This window comes from Bidens hawaiensis, unplaced genomic scaffold (genome assembly GCF_021521415.1).
Source record: "Bidens hawaiensis isolate Kalapana, Puna unplaced genomic scaffold, B.hawaiensis_p1.1 tig00024336_1, whole genome shotgun sequence".
Taxonomy (NCBI): Eukaryota; Viridiplantae; Streptophyta; class Magnoliopsida; order Asterales; family Asteraceae; genus Bidens; species Bidens hawaiensis.
In genome coordinates, this window is record NW_027493837.1 from 35,400 (window position 1) to 52,539 (window position 17,140).

The 17,140-nt window shown below is 33.6% G+C and overlaps 2 protein-coding genes and 1 long non-coding RNA gene across 3 annotated transcripts; 1 reads left to right on the forward strand and 2 right to left on the reverse strand.

The window, feature by feature from the left end:
- Window positions 1-5,617: 5,617 nt before the first annotated feature.
- Window positions 5,618-8,781, reverse strand: LOC143569106 (nudix hydrolase 1-like). Its single transcript, XM_077055090.1, has 3 exons — window positions 8,554-8,781; window positions 6,681-6,879; window positions 5,618-6,042 (listed from the first exon to the last, which is right to left on the reverse strand). The coding sequence occupies exons 1-3, from the start codon at window positions 8,698-8,700 to the stop codon at window positions 5,753-5,755; spliced, it is 636 nt and encodes a 211-aa protein (XP_076911205.1). The 5' UTR covers window positions 8,701-8,781; the 3' UTR covers window positions 5,618-5,752.
- A 2,922-nt stretch (window positions 8,782-11,703) lies between these two features.
- LOC143569107 (uncharacterized) lies at window positions 11,704-14,375 on the forward strand. Its single transcript, XR_013141673.1, has 4 exons — window positions 11,704-12,329; window positions 12,478-12,529; window positions 12,627-12,745; window positions 13,617-14,375. It is a non-coding gene; the product is annotated as an uncharacterized LOC143569107 (long non-coding RNA).
- A 746-nt stretch (window positions 14,376-15,121) lies between these two features.
- LOC143569108 (nudix hydrolase 1-like) lies at window positions 15,122-16,683 on the reverse strand. Its single transcript, XM_077055092.1, has 2 exons — window positions 16,510-16,683; window positions 15,122-15,414 (listed from the first exon to the last, which is right to left on the reverse strand). Exons 1-2 carry the CDS (start codon window positions 16,637-16,639, stop codon window positions 15,122-15,124), a joined length of 423 nt encoding a protein of 140 aa, XP_076911207.1. The 5' UTR covers window positions 16,640-16,683.
- Window positions 16,684-17,140: the final 457 nt, after the last annotated feature.

Consider the following 17,140-nt stretch of genomic DNA (forward strand, 5'->3'; position numbering starts at 1 on the left):
ATACGGGAATTTCCATTTCCCTATTACGAAGTTTTTTATGAGAGTAATTAATGCGTATAGGATACACTTATCTCAGTTGCATCCCTGTGCTATTATGCGGATTCGCCACTATGAGTTCATGTGTATGGCTCATGAAATGGTGCCCCGTTCTTGCGAAATTCTCCTCTCAATATATCCTCGCTAACCCCACCGATGTTAAGGCTCTCGTTTATAAAACGAGTAATGAAGTCTTCGATAGACTCATTATTTCGCCTTGTGACATCCAATATCTCTGAAGGATCACGAGTATGTTTCTTTTGTTGGCTAAAATGCTGAGAAAATTTTGCTACAAAGTCATTCCAACTTTTAATCTGTCCGCCTGGTTATTTTTCGAACCATTCTCGCGCAGCTCCCGTAAATGTTAATGCGAACATGTGGAACCAATACGGAAGAGTCCAACCAGTGACTCCGCCGACTGCCACAAATCTCAGCAAATGATCGTTGGGATTTGTCATTCCATTATATGTTCCAACAGATGTTGGAATCTTTGCATTTATTGAGAATGGAGCCGTCGCAATACTTGAAATAAACTTTGACTTTTCCGCAAATGATTCCGGACGGTATGGTTTAGAAAAATCATGCTCGGTATTACTGTAATACTCCGCATGACGGACAACTGATCGTGGATAACTAGGCTCTCCGTATGAAGGGAATCGGCTATCCCCACTGTAATAACTGCCTTCAGGACGATACGTTGAATCATGTCCGTCCAGCTCGTCCTCATAAGATGGTACCCGCATATCTATACGAGGGCGAAGACGCAACCTTTGTATCTCACCCAAATTTTTCTCCATTGGCTGACTGCATTGAATGTGACTTCCCCTTATGGGAGGAGAAATGGATCTTCTGGGAGAATCATCATACGTCAGGGTACGAGCGTGAAAACGTTTGTTTCGCATCCTACGTTCATATTCAGCTTTCAAATTATCTTGCTGAATGTGAAGCCATTCGTCCGGAGACAAAAGTCCTTCGGATCTGGAGCTATGGTGACGAACTCTTCTCGGATTAGAATCACCGGAATCTTCTTCCAGGCCTAATTCTGAGTGAGTTCGGCGGGCATCCTTCATAATTCGTTCCAAGTCTCCCAGATTTGAACTTCCTGGGACTGTAACATGTCCCAAGTCATTAGGAGTAGGACCAGTTGGCATATTGACATTTCTTGTGTCTACCGGAGTAGCACCTACTAGCGGAGTGAAATGTCCCCGAGCCGTCGAACCACCTAAAGTAAAACCTCTAGGGTTTACGGCATCGGTTCGTGCAGTAGTAGTCACGATTCGAGCAAAAACAGATGTTGCTCCTTCACGTGTTTCTGGATTAGTAATACGTGAAGACTGCACAGGGTTCCCCATCGGCCCTTCAGGTAACTGACTCATATCGTACAACGAACAAAAAAAATTCTTACTGTTCTAACAAAAATACGGATGACGCCAATGAAGAAACACGGATCTACTCCCCAAAATGGGTCTTAGATCCAATAAATCCACAGGGTAGGATACGGATGACAACCAATACGATATGAACACAATTCCCAAAGTCTAGTGACGTGAACCTGCAAAACAAACACCGTGAGTTCGTTACAATTAACAATTGCTGTTTTATTTATTTGTTGGGCTTCTTGTTTACGGATATACATATGTTTGGGCTCTAACTGGAATGGATATCATTCATCAGGTTGTGTATGAGAATTTATTTCTCGTAAACTAAGTAAAGGTTAGCTTATATATACATCAACCGACTTATGGTTGTGTATGAAAACTTATTGTAATAAGGTTTTGAGTTATATTTTTTAGTATAATAAGTGGGTTCTCTAAATATTATGTGATTGTTTATACATGTGGACTTTAATTATTTGGGCTGGTTGGTTGTAAGGGTTAACCGAATTAGTGAGTCGACTTCTTCTATCAAACAGAGATTGACTGGCTGACATGTATCACTATACTAAACGTGACCCGTTTACTTAACAAAATAGTAATATATTACTACACAATCATTACTTCTTTAGTGTTATATGTTTGACTCCTAAATCAGGTTTGAAACAAAATAAACAGTTCAATTTAAGACTCCACACACACACACCATGTATGAAGACGACAAACATCTAAACAGATAACAACATAAGTATTGCATTTCAAAACAGATAAGTTTCACACATTTATTGTTCTAAACAACATAACTTTCTTTTCTTTCAATTGAGGGAAAACAACTTGAAAGATTTATTATCATACACAGCAAAACTCATATTCAATGAGCAACAACTACATAAGTAAATCATGAGAGTGCCAATCTTCAATCAATCACATAAAATGAGTTTCGTGACATTGCTATAACGTTGCGTTAATCAAACGTCAACAGGGAACGGATTGAAGTCACCCTGTAGCAATTCTCTTAGAGCACGAAACATGGGTTCAGGAAGGTAGTTTAAGTCATACCATTCCCAACCCTCACACTTATCGGGTTTGATGTTTTGAGGCACTTGGTTAGGGTTCGCTAATTGTGCACGCATATAAGTAGCATCAATGTGTGTCTCATCGTAAACGATATTGTTTCTTGTTAACGTTTCAATATTCTTGATTCCAGTCCCGTTTCCTCCTTCACTTCTCTTACTGCACATTCTTCCAAACTTTCACCTGTATTGTTTCAAGAAAATGATAAAAAATTTCATTACTAGTTAAAGTAAACAAAATGTCTATTTAAGCGGGTTTTTTCTCAAAATATCTACTGCAAATCCGGTCGGCCAACCAACTTAATAATCATGAACATATGACATTTTCAACCAAGATTTTCCCAGGCGTCAAGAAAATCTTAGTGGAAACCATAAAAATCTAGATGGAAGTCAAAAAATCTCTAAGGCAGTCAAAAAAAGTCTCGTTAGAAGACGCGATAAATCTCGTTAGAAGAGGAAATGAATCCCGTCAGGAGACAAATAGATATTCCTTATAACGCCTAAAAATCTTGTCGGCCCGATGTTTTTTCCCATAATTTGTGCGTCTCAACGGTATATTGACTTGTGGCATGACCTTGCTGGAGAAAAAACTAGTCCGGCGAGGATCATTAAGTAGGGGTTCGACTAGATTGGGGTGGACAATTCGAAAGTACTCCATTCAAATGAACAAAATATTTATTTTGATCACTCAAATAAACATTTTCCTCATTTTCCTTTTAGTTTCAAACAAATTATAAAACTATAACCGGTAAATATTTTGTTACATATATCCTCCCTAAGCTCAAATGACAATATAATCATCAAGACATATAACACAGTAGACAAACTAATTAACAGTGTACTTAAGAGCTGACCGAACTCAAGGTGGCCGTTGGGGAGCAAATAGGTGTTGGCGCCAACAGCGACAGAGAGGCGACACCCCAAGAGGATCTTATTGTCCTTTAATATAAACACTAAAACCCCATCTTCCGGTGCATGTGACATCTCTTTGTTCTTGGTGTTTTTTGCTCCAACTATTTGAACTCTAAACCTTGAGGTGGGCGCGTTGCATGTCTAAGAAAATGAAGAACTTTGTTAATAGTTAAAGCCACTAAAATCTTGATTAATGCAGGTAGTCTTATAACTATAGTCTTAATGATTGTAATTAATAATATAAGATATTTTTTTCAATTGCGGCTTGTAGGATTAAGGGGATACATGTTATCATTACACCATATATGTAATATGTCTACTGTGGCGCAACTCATAAGTTTTAATATCGATTTATTAAACTTGATTTGAGTACAATAAAACTAATCTCGCACAATAGATACAAATTTGTATAACATGAGTTTAGATGCATAAGTTAGTTTTTAACGACGCAAGCCTTCCTAATATGGTATGTCAACCGTCTATACTGATTTTGACACTACATGGCTAACTTAACCAAGAACATCATCAATGAGGAAACCCATCACTATGGGTAAACCCCCTTGAATCAGAATTCGAACTTAGGACTTTAAGATCTCAAGTCTAAAATATCACCTCCATGACATTGGACTAGAACGCCAACTCCAACTGCGTATAACTTAGTTTGTAATGTACAAATCATTTTTCTACTTTTAAGTATAAAACTAGTATTTGATCCCATACGTTGCTGCGGGGAAGGGGGATGATAAACTATCGATTTACACATTCACTTCACTCGAAAACATGAGGCCACCACCACCACCGCCTACGGTCATCATCCCCTTTCGTAAACCATTAAGAAAACCGGATTAAAAGTAGATATAATAAAGCTGAACAATGGATGATGGGTCATATTGACAAAAAAAACGTCAAAAAAACAGTAAATAGAACAACATTTCTTTAAAGACAACAAAGCAAAAAAAAAATTTTTTGCTGAAAGAACATAAAAAGACTAAGGGGGAAAAGGTGTATTTGTTAAAGTTTATAGACTGCAATGTAACTCTTACAAAATTTCGGGACAACAACGTGAATTTGATTAAAACTAAATAGAGTTATTTAAACATTATATTTATTTAAAATAAAAACATTAAAAAGTTCATAAACAACAACACGAATTTGATTAAAGCTAGGTGGAGTTATTTGAACATTATATTTATAAAAAATAAAAAATTAAAATCAACCAAATCTAAGAGTGGATCTTGAGACATACAACTTCACTACAAACAAATTTGCCACGAGACCAATCCAATTATTTGTTAAAAATTTTATTTACGTGCGTATATATATGTTAAAATAATTGTTGTTAAAAGAAGGATAAAAGTAAAAGTTATACAGAGAGAGAGGGAGAACTAATAGCTTTATACAAAAGATGAAGCAAGCTTACCACTTATGATGGACATGAAATTGTAAATATGAAAATTTTGTAATCTAATTTATAGAACACCAGCAACTTGATTATTGATATAACCTATGTTGCATTGTCTCCACCATGTGATCAATAACTGCTATAACAATTTGCAACATCTATAAGATACATAGTCAAATCTGGCACCCATATAATAATTTAAATCTATAGACAGTAACTGAGGACCTAAACATATATTAAATGCTATAACTAGTTAAAAAAAATGCAGTAAACAATTACTCCCTACAATATTTTCAAAATGATTGAGCTCCTTAATTTTCCCCAACTAAAATGTGATGGTTAAGAACTTGATATATCAAATAAAAAAATGTGATTATTTAAGAACCGAACAATAAAACATCTAAAAAAAGTTAAAACTTAAAAACCAAGAACAAATTCAAAACAATCGTTGAACTAGTTAGACATGCTAGAACGAGACCTGAGAACCGACCCTAATGTTAAGTCGGTTAGGGTACTAGATGGGGTTCGTGTCCGTGAACCGATTGTTAGTGTCGGACCCGTTTGTTTGATATATGAGATGGCTTTTAATTAGAAAATTACCGGGTTTTCATTGCAATTTGTAGAAAACAATAACATAAACATAAGTAACAACATAAGCATTATGATTCTTGCTAATTAGTATCAGCCAGCATGTACATGTATGAAGACCGCAAACATCTAACAAAACTACTGCATTTGAAAACAAATACGTTTCACATATTATTTTAAACAACATAATTTATTTTCATCTTCTTTAAAAATTTTGTAGTATGTTTCAGTTAAGTAGAAACAACTTGAAAGATTTAGTTATCAAACACAACTAAACTCCCACTCATTGAGCAACAACTATATAGTGAGACATTTAATCAATCACTTGAAACAAGTTTTGCGACAACGCTAAACAAATGTTGCATTAATCAAACGTCAACAGGGAACGGATTGAAGCCGTCTTGTAGCATTTCGCTTAGAGGTCCAAACATTGGTTCGGGCAGATTGTTTAAGTCATACCATTCCCAACCCTCACACTTATCGGGTTCAATGTTTTGAGGTGTTTGAGCAGGGTCTACTAATTGTGCACGCATATAAGTAGCATTGATGTGTGTTGCATCAATATAAATATTCTTTGTTGTTAACGTTTCAATATTCCTGATGTCTAGTCCCGTTTCCTCCTTCACTTCTCTTGTTGCACATTCCTCCAAATTTTCACCTGGATTTAGTTTCAAGAAAATGTTCAAAATGTCTATTTTACAGGTCACGGTAAGTGAAATGTCCATTTGACAAGCTTTTTACAAAAATTTTTTCACCCCAAATCCAGTCGACCCCTATACTTAATAATCATCATCTTGCAAGATTTTCAACCAACAAGATTCTATTATTTGTAAAAAAAATCTCGGTAGAAGCCAAAAAATTCTTGTCCAAAGCATGAAAAAACAGTCGGAAATCCCATTGGAAGACAAAAAAATCTCGCCAGAAGCCGAAAAATCTCATCAGAACGCCTAAAAAATATTGTTGATCGGACGTTTTTTTTCTGGAACCGTGTGTCTCGACAGGATATTGAAATACCTGGTTGGCTAAAAATTCTATTCGCGTGATGATCATTAAGTATGCACGTCGACTGGATTTGGGATTGAAATTTTGGGAAATACCCAGTTCAAATTATGTTTATTTTGACAAGTTAAATAGGTATTTTCCACATTTCCACTTTAGTTTCAAAAAAATTACAAACTATAACCAATATTCCAAATCATATTTCATTGCATCCTTGAAATAAAGCTTAGAAACAATATAATCAAGACATGTAACAAAGTGTATAAACTAACTAATGTAGTGTGAAGAAGAACAGACCGAACTCAAAGTGGCCACCTGGGAGCAAATAGGTGTCGTCGCCAACAGCAACGGAGCGGCGACGCCTGAAAAGTATCTTATTATCCTTTAATATAAACACTGAAACCCCAACTTCCGTTGCCTGTGATATCTCTTCGTTCTTGGTATTTGATGCTCCAACTATTTGAACTCTAAACTTTGAGGTGGACATGTTGCATGTCTAAGAAAATGAACTTAGTTGTTATTAGTTAACGCCCTTAAATCTTGGTTAATGCAGTTAGTCTTTTAATCACGTATTGTCTTAACGTCTGTAATAAATATGACTCGTAATTTGTTTTATTCAACGGCAAACTAAAGTACTCCAAGATTACTATAGCCCACTTTTACATGTATTATGTAAGATTTGAATCATCGATCTCTAGAATAAAGGGGAGATGCCTTACCATCGTACCGTGTTCATTCGTGATATAACTAAGTTTTAATATTGGTTTATGAAACTTGATTTGTGTAAAATAAAACCAACCCACACCCAACAGATTCACGGAAATTATATATGATACAAATCTATATAAACAAACAACATTTGTTTTTTTAAAATCAGATACGCAATTTAGTAAAAGCTTAGCCAAACACCCTTTGTTTGCTGTGTACAAGTAATATTTTTTAGTTTAGATATAATTCTTTAATAAATTTATCAAACATTAGGAAATTGATTATTAATATTTTTTTAAAAGAAAAAATTGATTATTACTATAACCTATGTTACATTGTTTTAACCATGTGAATAACCACTCTGAAAAAAATAATATTTGAAGATTAATATTAAATTTATTGTTAAAATAACATTAAACAACCGTATCTAATTTTTTAGAGATCTGAATATGAATATCCAAATGTTTATCATACATCTCAAATATTAATTTGATGTTCAATGGAATTCAACGATGGATTGAATATTGAAGTACCTAATTATAATGACGCATGTTTTCATTGCAAGTTTATTCTAATCATACCAGACATAAAAGATAATTACAAAATTATGGTGTAATATTAACATTTCTTCTAGAAGGGATACATAGACCTTAGTCAAATCTAGCACACATTTTTTAAAATATGTAGATAGTAACCGAGGGCCTAAACATTTATTTAATTGCTATAAGTATTTCATAAAAATGCATTAAATAATTCCTCTCTCTATAATATTTTCAGAAAGATTGAGCTCCTCAACATAAAATATGAATATGTGATGATTGATGGTTGATATATCCGTCTAAAATAATGCTAAGATATTTTATTTTACATGTAATCAAAAAAGAAAAACATGTGAATATTCAAGAACCGAACAAATATACACCTAATAGAAATTTAAAACTTAAAGAACAAATGCAAACAATCTTTGAACTAGTTAGGCATGCAAGGATTCCAATATGTTGAAATTAACTTTTTTTTAACCACAATATACACAACTTATAGATTACATTCTTGCAAGACGCACACCATGACCAATAATTTAACCTGTAACCTCTCACAAAAAGACAACAAGGCTTTAACACTAGGTCAACTATCCAAGCAACACATGACCTTAACTAGAATTGACTATGCATGGTATTAGTAATTTTTTTAATGATATATGATGTTATATTTCACATGTTATATATGTATCCAACAATTAACTAACATTTATTCACTGAACATTTTAAAAATTTGAGACGAGTTATATACGACAATCATGTGATATTTATTCACTGAAGAACCTAATCAAAATTGGATATATATGAATCCGACAATCAAGTGACAACTATTCACCGTACATTTTCAAATTTTGACACAAGTTACTATAAAAACTGATTTTAACTACGCGTAGGTATCCATAGAAACTATAAGAAATTAATACCTGAAAAATGGAACAAGTGGTTGAATAGGTCGGTTTCTGGCTCGGTTCAGAGATCTTTATTGACTTAACAGGCAACCGAAGCACGGATTTCTGTACATGATGTTGCGGAGGCGAATTGATCCCGTGAATTCTTATACCGGTCGCCATTGACACAAAGATGGGTTGATAGAGTTTTGATAAGTAACGAAGAAAACTGGACTCGTGCAAAGGTTAATGAGTAGTGCATATAATTGGACTTTGTCTGGGCCTACATCAGTATTAAATTACTATAAAAGGAATATCTTATCATGCCATATGAGATTATGAGGTCATTTTTTTATGTAACTTGTGAATTTATATATTTATATAATTACTTGTTTTTATCCCCAGTGTTTAGGGCTGTTCACGAGCCGAGCCGAACCGAGCGAAGGCTTGCTCGTTGCTTGGCTCGTTTATAACTGAACCGAACCGAACGGCTGAAATTCGAACCGAGCGAAAACCGAAACGAGCCAAAATCGAATCGAGCATTTTTCGAACGAACGTCGAGCGATTTCGAGCATTATTTATTTCCTTTTCACTTTAAAATTTTCAATAAAAAACAAATTTGAAGGTTGTAAATAATATATTTTATAAATAAATTAGTAGTTTCTAGACAAACATGTAATATATTGTAACTTTTTATAAAAAAATAAGTTTGAAGTGAGATATAATGATCATTTAAACAAACTTCTAGTATTCTAAAAACTTGAATCGAACAAATAAAACTATAAAATTGACGGAATATGAAAAATTTAAAGGGGTAAAAATTATTGTAAGCTTATATTTATGTGTTTTGTCTATATATTTATATATTTGTTCATATATAATTATATATAAAATAAATTAAAAATATTCGAGCCGAATCGAACCGAGCAGACCTTTGCTCGTTGCTTGGCTCGTTTACAAACCGAACCGAGCAGAGCGGCTCGTTTTCAATCGAGCGTAAAAACGAGCGAGCATTTTTCGAGTAATTTCCGAGCGAGCGGCGAGCGAGTTCGAGCGACGAGCGGTTTGGACGGCCCTACCAGTGTTACGAGGTTATTTTACATTATTTGTTTATAATATTTATAAATTTTAAATTTATTTATTGTAAGTAAGTTAATAATATATTTCGGATTTGATGATGACAGGGTTTCACAAATAAATGAGATGTTATAACTAGGTTTAAAAATTATTTGGGTTTTGTGAGACATAGACCCGCTTAGTTTTTTTAATATAAGATTATTTTTTAATTATAAATAATAACAATAGAATTGTTTTGTCTTTACATTTTATTGTTTTTAATGTAATGTATTATATTAAAAATGAAGTGAAGGATTTATAAAATCTATTGTTATTTTATCACAGCCCCTAACTAACTATACGTAAATTTAGCATATTCGTTGACATTAAAAGTTAATTAATATTGTATTAAGAGTGTGTGAAGAATAATTATAATCCTATCTTTAACTGTAAAGATGGAGGCAGAACCGGCTCCGAGAATTGAAAAAAAAAATTGGGCCGAAAACGAAAAATATTTTGGGCCTAAAGTAAAAAAGTATTTTGTTGGGTTTAAATAATTTAATTTTTATATTGGTTTCCTTGGTTACAATTTTGGTTGTTTAAAAAACTAATGTATAAAAATAGACTAAAACATGTCTCAAATGATGCTATAACCCACAACCTTTTGGTTGGGAATTATACCTCTTTGCCACTAGACCAAGTTAGTTATGTAATTGTGTTAAAACATTAAGCATATGTATCGTTTTTCATAAAAATACATATAATTTAAAAAAAAATCTGGGCCTAGCAGGTAGTCGGGTCTATGGCTATCAACTACCCTGCCATATGCCATGGCCGGCCTTGGATGAAGGATTCCTAGGGTTACATTTTAAAAGTTCAATACAGATAATTCATTCATGAAAAAAAGTTTTATTCACGAGAAAGCTAAATACATTTTTATGGTGACAAATATGACATTTACTGATTCCAAATATTGAATACAATTCATTCACGAGAACTATTAGCATATATTCCTTGGGGTGACAATCCTCTATTTGAGATAGGGGATTTCAGGGGTTGTGACACGTGTCCATGAGGTAAAAAAGGAGATTCCATATGGTAAGTCTATGGTAAATGTTGGTAAAATAAGTTCATGTAATCGTCGATCTCAAATAGAAGATTCCACGTGTCTCACCTGTTGACATGGACAAACAATTGTCACAATTGTCGAACAACATCCGACTTGGAGACACATGTGTGACATGGACAAACAATTGTCACAATTGTCGAACAACATCCGACTTGGAGACACATGTGTAAAGTATGCTTGCGTGTATTTGTAATCCGCCATCTCAGATGGATGATTACCTAAAAGCAATTAAATTCTAGTTAACTACGGCCTAAAATCACTTTTTTTTCTACAACCCACCTAAATCATCAAAAAATTCTAGAATACTAGGTTATTGTTCCAAAACGTGTTGTTCCGGACACGCAAACCGGCTCACGCCAGACCGTCCCAGGCCCATCACGTGGGAGGTAAATCAGCCTCGTTCAGCGGCAAGGCGATTGTCGCTTAGGATCGGTATCGAACCCACAATCTCTAGGTTATTGTTCCAAGTCTTACGCTCCAGAATACTAGGTTATGGGTTTCACTATTACCGTTAACCTGACGATTTGTAAATTGTAAATTTGTAAAATTTGGTTTTCGGTACAGTGGGTTTTTGTCAACTGATCTATGAGCCTCAAATGTGATGTTTTTCTAATGTCTTGTTGGGCTAGGCAAAATGCAAAAAGCAACGGGGCTGGATGCTGGAATATGTTAGTGAATTAAAGAGAAATGCATGATTAATTTCAGTGGGTCTTAAATCAAATATGATTTTGGATAGTAATTTAGATGTGGATATTAGTTTGAGCAAGTATTGGTTTGTTAGCAATTACATGTTTAATATACAATATAAAACTTTAACAATTGGTATTGTTAAGAGTTACTTGGTTGAAATTTCGTACGAACTGTGATACTAAAGAAGGGTTTTTAAGCAATTTCAGAGGATGTAAAATACTTAACTAAGAAAGATGGAGAACAGCTTGAAACTAGCTACCAATTAAGGTCTGAATAGTTTTTTATTAAATTATTTGTGTCATCTTCAAGTCAAATTTAGTACTTTATATTGTCTTATTTTGTAGGGCGGTAGTTCACTGTTTCAAATCTAGCGAGCCTTTCGGACGAAGAGGTTATAATATAACATATAAAATAAAGAGAAAGTAATACTTTTTGTAAAATGAAAAAAGAGTATTGATTTGGAACATAGGAAGAGGTTGATATTTGTTTGGCTTTGGCTGATAGGATACGTTCACGTGACGAATACATCTTTAAGCAATTGGGATGTATTTCGTTCTTTTGTTGTTGAATGGGTTTAAGTTCGGTAAGCAATTGGAACCGCTGAAGATCACTGTGTCGAAGAGACAAGTGGTGCCAGAGGTTGATGACGATAAGAAGGAGGTTACAACATTCTTTGGAACACAAACTGGAACGGCTGAAGGTTTCGCTAAGGTGGATTATAATTTGAAAGTTAGGTTGAAAATTTTAAATTGATTTTTAATGTTTGAAGGATATGAAAAGACTGTGTTTAAAGCAGTTGATCTGGTGACTTTAATTGTATGAATTGGTTATTATTGTAATAATTGGATTGAATTAATATGCATGATGATTGTGATGCTGATGACGATGAGTACTTAGAGAAGCTAAATAAGGAGACTTATGCTTTCTTCCTCGCTATGTAAGCTTTCATGTTTATTCATTTCTTTTTTACTGTATGTAGGAAATGTTTGACTAATTTAGATTACATATCCAAATAGATTTATTAGTACCTAGCAGGTGGTTAATTGCATATTAACTTAATTTTGTATGATATTTTTGTTATGTAGATATGGAGATGGTGAGCCAACTAATTAATAACGCTGCAAGGTTTAACCAGTGGTTAGTGAGGTAAATTATAAATATTGTCTGCATTGTAGTTTAAAGTTATGTTTTTAAGATCTAGGGTTTGATCTAGAATTTGTTGCTATTTGTGTAGGAAGATGATAAAGGAGTTTGGTAACAGCCAGTATGAGCATTTCAACAATGTAAATAACAATAATGACGAATCATATATATCATGTTGATCGGGTGCAGGTACAACCGCTATTGCATAAGGTATAATGATGTCATTTATTTAAGAAAATTATATTTTGATATATATACATAAAGAAAATGTGTATTATTTTAACTTGCATAATTAATAAACCATAAACTTACCATTTATATATATTAAAATTTTGGGTTATACTTTGGTTACAAGTTATATATATTAAAACTTGGGTTTTATTTAAAATGAGTTGGCAAGCAAGCTAATGAGCCAGCTAGGCAAGCCTAATGAGCCCAACTTACCTTTTCTTGGGCTAAGCTCAACTACAGACCGAGCGCTCGGTTAGTAAAAAACGAGCCAATTTTGAGCAAGCTTTAAGCAAGCCACATAAATTTTTGAATAACCCTACTTTCGAAATATCGTCTCACTACTGAGTTTCTTTTTGACTTAAAATAAATCTTTTAAATTTATTTTATGCATGCAGAGGTTAAGATGCAAATGTAATTACCATGCACTAAAATTTGTGTCCAAAATTCAAGAACCTCTTCATTGTTGATTAGAAGGATAAGAAAATACAATGGTCCAGGTAACAAGTTAGATAAGCAACTATTAGGAAGCTTCATAACGAGTTTTTTGGTTAAACGGGCCTGATATTGCTTTGAACTTGAGATTTGAAGTTGACATGGTTGCATACTGTCTATGTGAGTTTGGTGGTGGACAAGTTGAGAAAACCGAACTCCAAGCTTATCAATACGTTCACTTTTCGTTACTTATGCAACGGTTGAAACTGTCAAAGTGAGTAACTTTCCTTCGCGTTTGTGTTGGGTACTAAAATGGGCTGGTTCGGTCGGGTCAGGTAAAGGGTAATTTTGGCATGAGCGGGCATTTGTAAGTTCTCCTTCAAATATTGAACATAAGGATCATGGTTATGGATTGTAGGTTTGTTTCTGCAGAAGAACTAAGAAGGTCAAGAATATAGTTGACACCAACATGTTACTGTCTTGAAAGATTGCAGAATGTAGATTATATAGCAGATATGTATATTGCTTGAATGGGGATTTTTGGTGGTGTATATTTGGCTTTATCTATGTATATATGTGTGTCAACTGTTAGTGTGGCTTTGTCAGTTCTGCTATTTAGTTTAAAATACTACTTTAGTTTGTGTTTGTCCACTATCTATTTATAATTTACGAGGTTCATTGATATCTTATCCTTTTTTGGCAATTTTCGTCTGTATCGTTTAATTTGGTGCTCTAGCTTTCGGGTTGAAAGCTAACTGGTCTTGAGACTAAGTATTTGCGTTGATGTTATGTTTTTTTTATAGAATATGGGTAGAGTAATGGTTGCATATAGCATGTTGTTTTCGGACTTTTATTGTTAAGCATGCACATGTCGTCATTGTTTAACGATGGTAACTGATTTGGCCTTTTGCAGAAAAGAGTTTACTCGGCTTCAACTGCGGTTCCAGTCAGTGGTAATTGTTTTGGTTTTGTTGATAGCAAAACTGACTCAGAAAATTTGTTTAAAAAACATTAAGCCAAACCATTGGTTTTTTTATTAGGTTTTGTTATTACGGTTCGGTTAATTTGGTTACGAATAATGTTTTGGGTTCGAGTTTTGAAAAGAATATTAAACATGAAGTTGTTTTTGTATGTTGAAATCGCAGATTAAAACCCAATCTCGAGCTCAAACTCCTAATGTTTCCTCAAACAGAATCAAACAATCATCCACCGAATGTGGTCGCATGATAATCTTTTATCGTCTAGCATCCATAAACATATTAATCTAAAATAAAAGACACCAAAGGTCAAAAAAATATAATTAACAAAAACAAAAATCGATTGAAAAATAAACGAATAATTAGAAAATTATAATTGCAAAATGATTAAAAACAAAAACTTAAATAAACCCGCGTAACACGCGGGCTAAAAACTAGTAGTGTAATATACCAATCCGCTATATTTGGTTATTATTTATTATATTGTTAAGTTTCTTTGATAACAAATTTATCTAGAAATTAAAATAGTTATAAATGTTTTTGAAAAACCCAAGAGGTATTTTTTTAAGAAGATAAATAGTATACATGATACCAACCCCGGGGTGTATACCTGACTGTAAAACCATGTCCAATATGCAACCCAATACATGTATGGTATTCGTTAGATAATTTGTAAAATGTTTATTTGTGAAGCTTGTGTGTATAGTTGAATTCTTCACCTTGTTGCAACCTTTAAAAATCCGAGTATCCGGTGAACGAATCAACACATGATCATTGTTTTCGTTTCCCATCATTTGATGAACGATTGTTTACATACAACACGTGACATGACTATAATACCAAGTTAAATACGATTTCTTGAAGTTTTGATCGAAGTTAAAAACCCGAACAAATAGTTAACATTATGCAAAAATCAACATTACAAAGCGATAAAAAATTACATAAGTCAAGTAACCGCAGGGAACGGATTGAAGCCACCATCGAGCATCGCCTTCAGTGGTCCAAATGTTGGTTCGGGCAAGTTGTTTAACTCATACCATTCCCAACCCTCACACTTATCGGGTTCTATGTTTTGAGGCATTTGATTCGTGTCTGATAAATACGCACGCATGTAAATGACTACGACATGAACAGTATCCGAAAGAAGATTGCTTGATGCTGTTAACAGCTCGATGTTCTTGATGTCTAGTCCAGTTTCCTCCTTAACCTCGCGTAAAGCACATTCCTCAAAGCTTTCACCTGAATTTTGTTACAAACAAGTTGCAAAACTATTGATTAACACTGAGATTAATATACAAAAGTGACCAAACAAAAATAGGAAATGAAAAACTAAAAAGAGTAAAATCATTAGATGAATATATTGTAGTTCATCTACTGAAAGAACCACAGATTAAATCATTTAAATTCAATTTCCCAAAATTTAGGCGGAAGCAAATTAAGTTCTAAAATTATTAAATACGAATAACCAGGATTAGGGGTGTGCGTGGTGCGGTTTTTGGCTAAAACCAAACCGAAACCCATAACATCGGTTTTTGGAGTTTTTGAAACCGTTCGGTTTTGGTTTTTCGGTTTTTGTTTTGGTTTCGGTTCGGTTTTTGCCATTTGAGCTTAAAAATTTAGGCCGAAAAAAAGTTGACAAAAATAATTAATTTAGGTATAAATAATTTTGTTAATTGTAAAATAATAGAATGTTATACATTTGATTAAAAATATTGGAATTACATATTTATTAAATTCTTATAAATCACTTAATATAATAAATAAAAAAACAAAATTTAGGAATTCAGTTCGGTTCGGTTTTTTTTACATGCAAAACCAAAACTGAACCGTTAGTGCGGTTTTTACAAAAACATAAACCAAACCGTCGGTTTTTGTTTCGGATTGGATTTTTCGGTTTCGAATAAGTTTATTTCGGTTTCTTACACACCCCTAACCAGAATTGGATTCGGTTAACATCCCTGGTAAAAACTAGGGATGAGATCGGTACCGTGCTGGTACCAAAAAATATTGATACTGAATTTGAACAAAATTGGGTACCAAATGGAGAGTAGGTTTAGTATTGGTATTTCGTTACGGTAATCGCTTTAGGTTTTTCACTATTGACTTAGTCAAATTCGTTCATAATCAATAAACCATAATACCAAAACATACAAAATATCCCAAAAACGTATCATTTTCTATAGAAAAACAAGAAAGAGAGATACTGATACCAGTACTTAATATCAGGTGCGACACCCAAGAAGAACTCTACATTTTTTAATCAGTATCAAATACCGGTACCGATAGCATTATTGCAAATACCAAATTCAAGAAAAGTGGGTACCGATTACTGACCAAACTCAAGGTGGCCTCCGGGGAGGGCATAAGTGTAGGCGGCAATGGAGAGTGATCGGCGACATCCGAAAAGTACCTTATTATCCTTAAATATGAACAGTGCAACCCCAACTTCTGGGGCCTGAGACATAGCTCAGTTACTGACTTGCTGTGGCTCCAACTACTTGACTGAACAGTGAAAGGCGGTGAAGCATATATATGTTCTTGTGTTGATATATATATGTAATGCCCATAAGTTATTGGTTATTTATTTATTTGTTTATTTCACGTGTAAACTTATTTTTTTATAGCTATTTAAAAATGTGTCATAACTTTATAAGAACCATTTCAACAGGATATTAATATTAAGAAAAAAAACACTTTGTATTGAATTATTTGAGCAATTCTATATCACCTTCTCCATGCATGTGTTATTTTCAGATCTTAGTAAAATTAAAAATTTGTTCAATTTAATGTCTTCATTATAGGGCTGCCACCGAAAAATTGTTAAAAAATTTTTGGACCGAATGCGAGAAAATATTTGGATCCTAAGAAAATGTTTTTTTTTCTTTTCTTTTTATGGTTTAAAAAAATAAATCTTTAAATAGAGTTATTAATTAGTTATGATATTGGGTTGTGCATTTTTTTTAAT

Bases quoted from the DNA above. Each gene is read 5' to 3' on its own strand.
- LOC143569108 (XM_077055092.1), bottom strand. From the start codon at position 16,639: ATGTCTCAGGCCCCAGAAGTTGGGGTTGCACTGTTCATATTTAAGGAT. The intron at 15,415-16,509 runs GTCAGTAATCGG...AACAAAATTCAG, and splicing joins CGGAGGCCACCTTGAGTTTG to GTGAAAGCTTTGAGGAATGT.
- LOC143569106 (XM_077055090.1), bottom strand. From the start codon at position 8,700: ATGGCGACCGGTATAAGAATTCACGGGATCAATTCGCCTCCGCAACAT. The intron at 6,880-8,553 runs GTATTAATTTCT...TCATTTTCTTAG, and splicing joins CCACTTGTTCCATTTTTCAG to ACATGCAACATGTCCACCTC. The intron at 6,043-6,680 runs GTCTGTTCTTCT...AACTAAATCCAG, and splicing joins AGGTGGCCACTTTGAGTTCG to GTGAAAATTTGGAGGAATGT.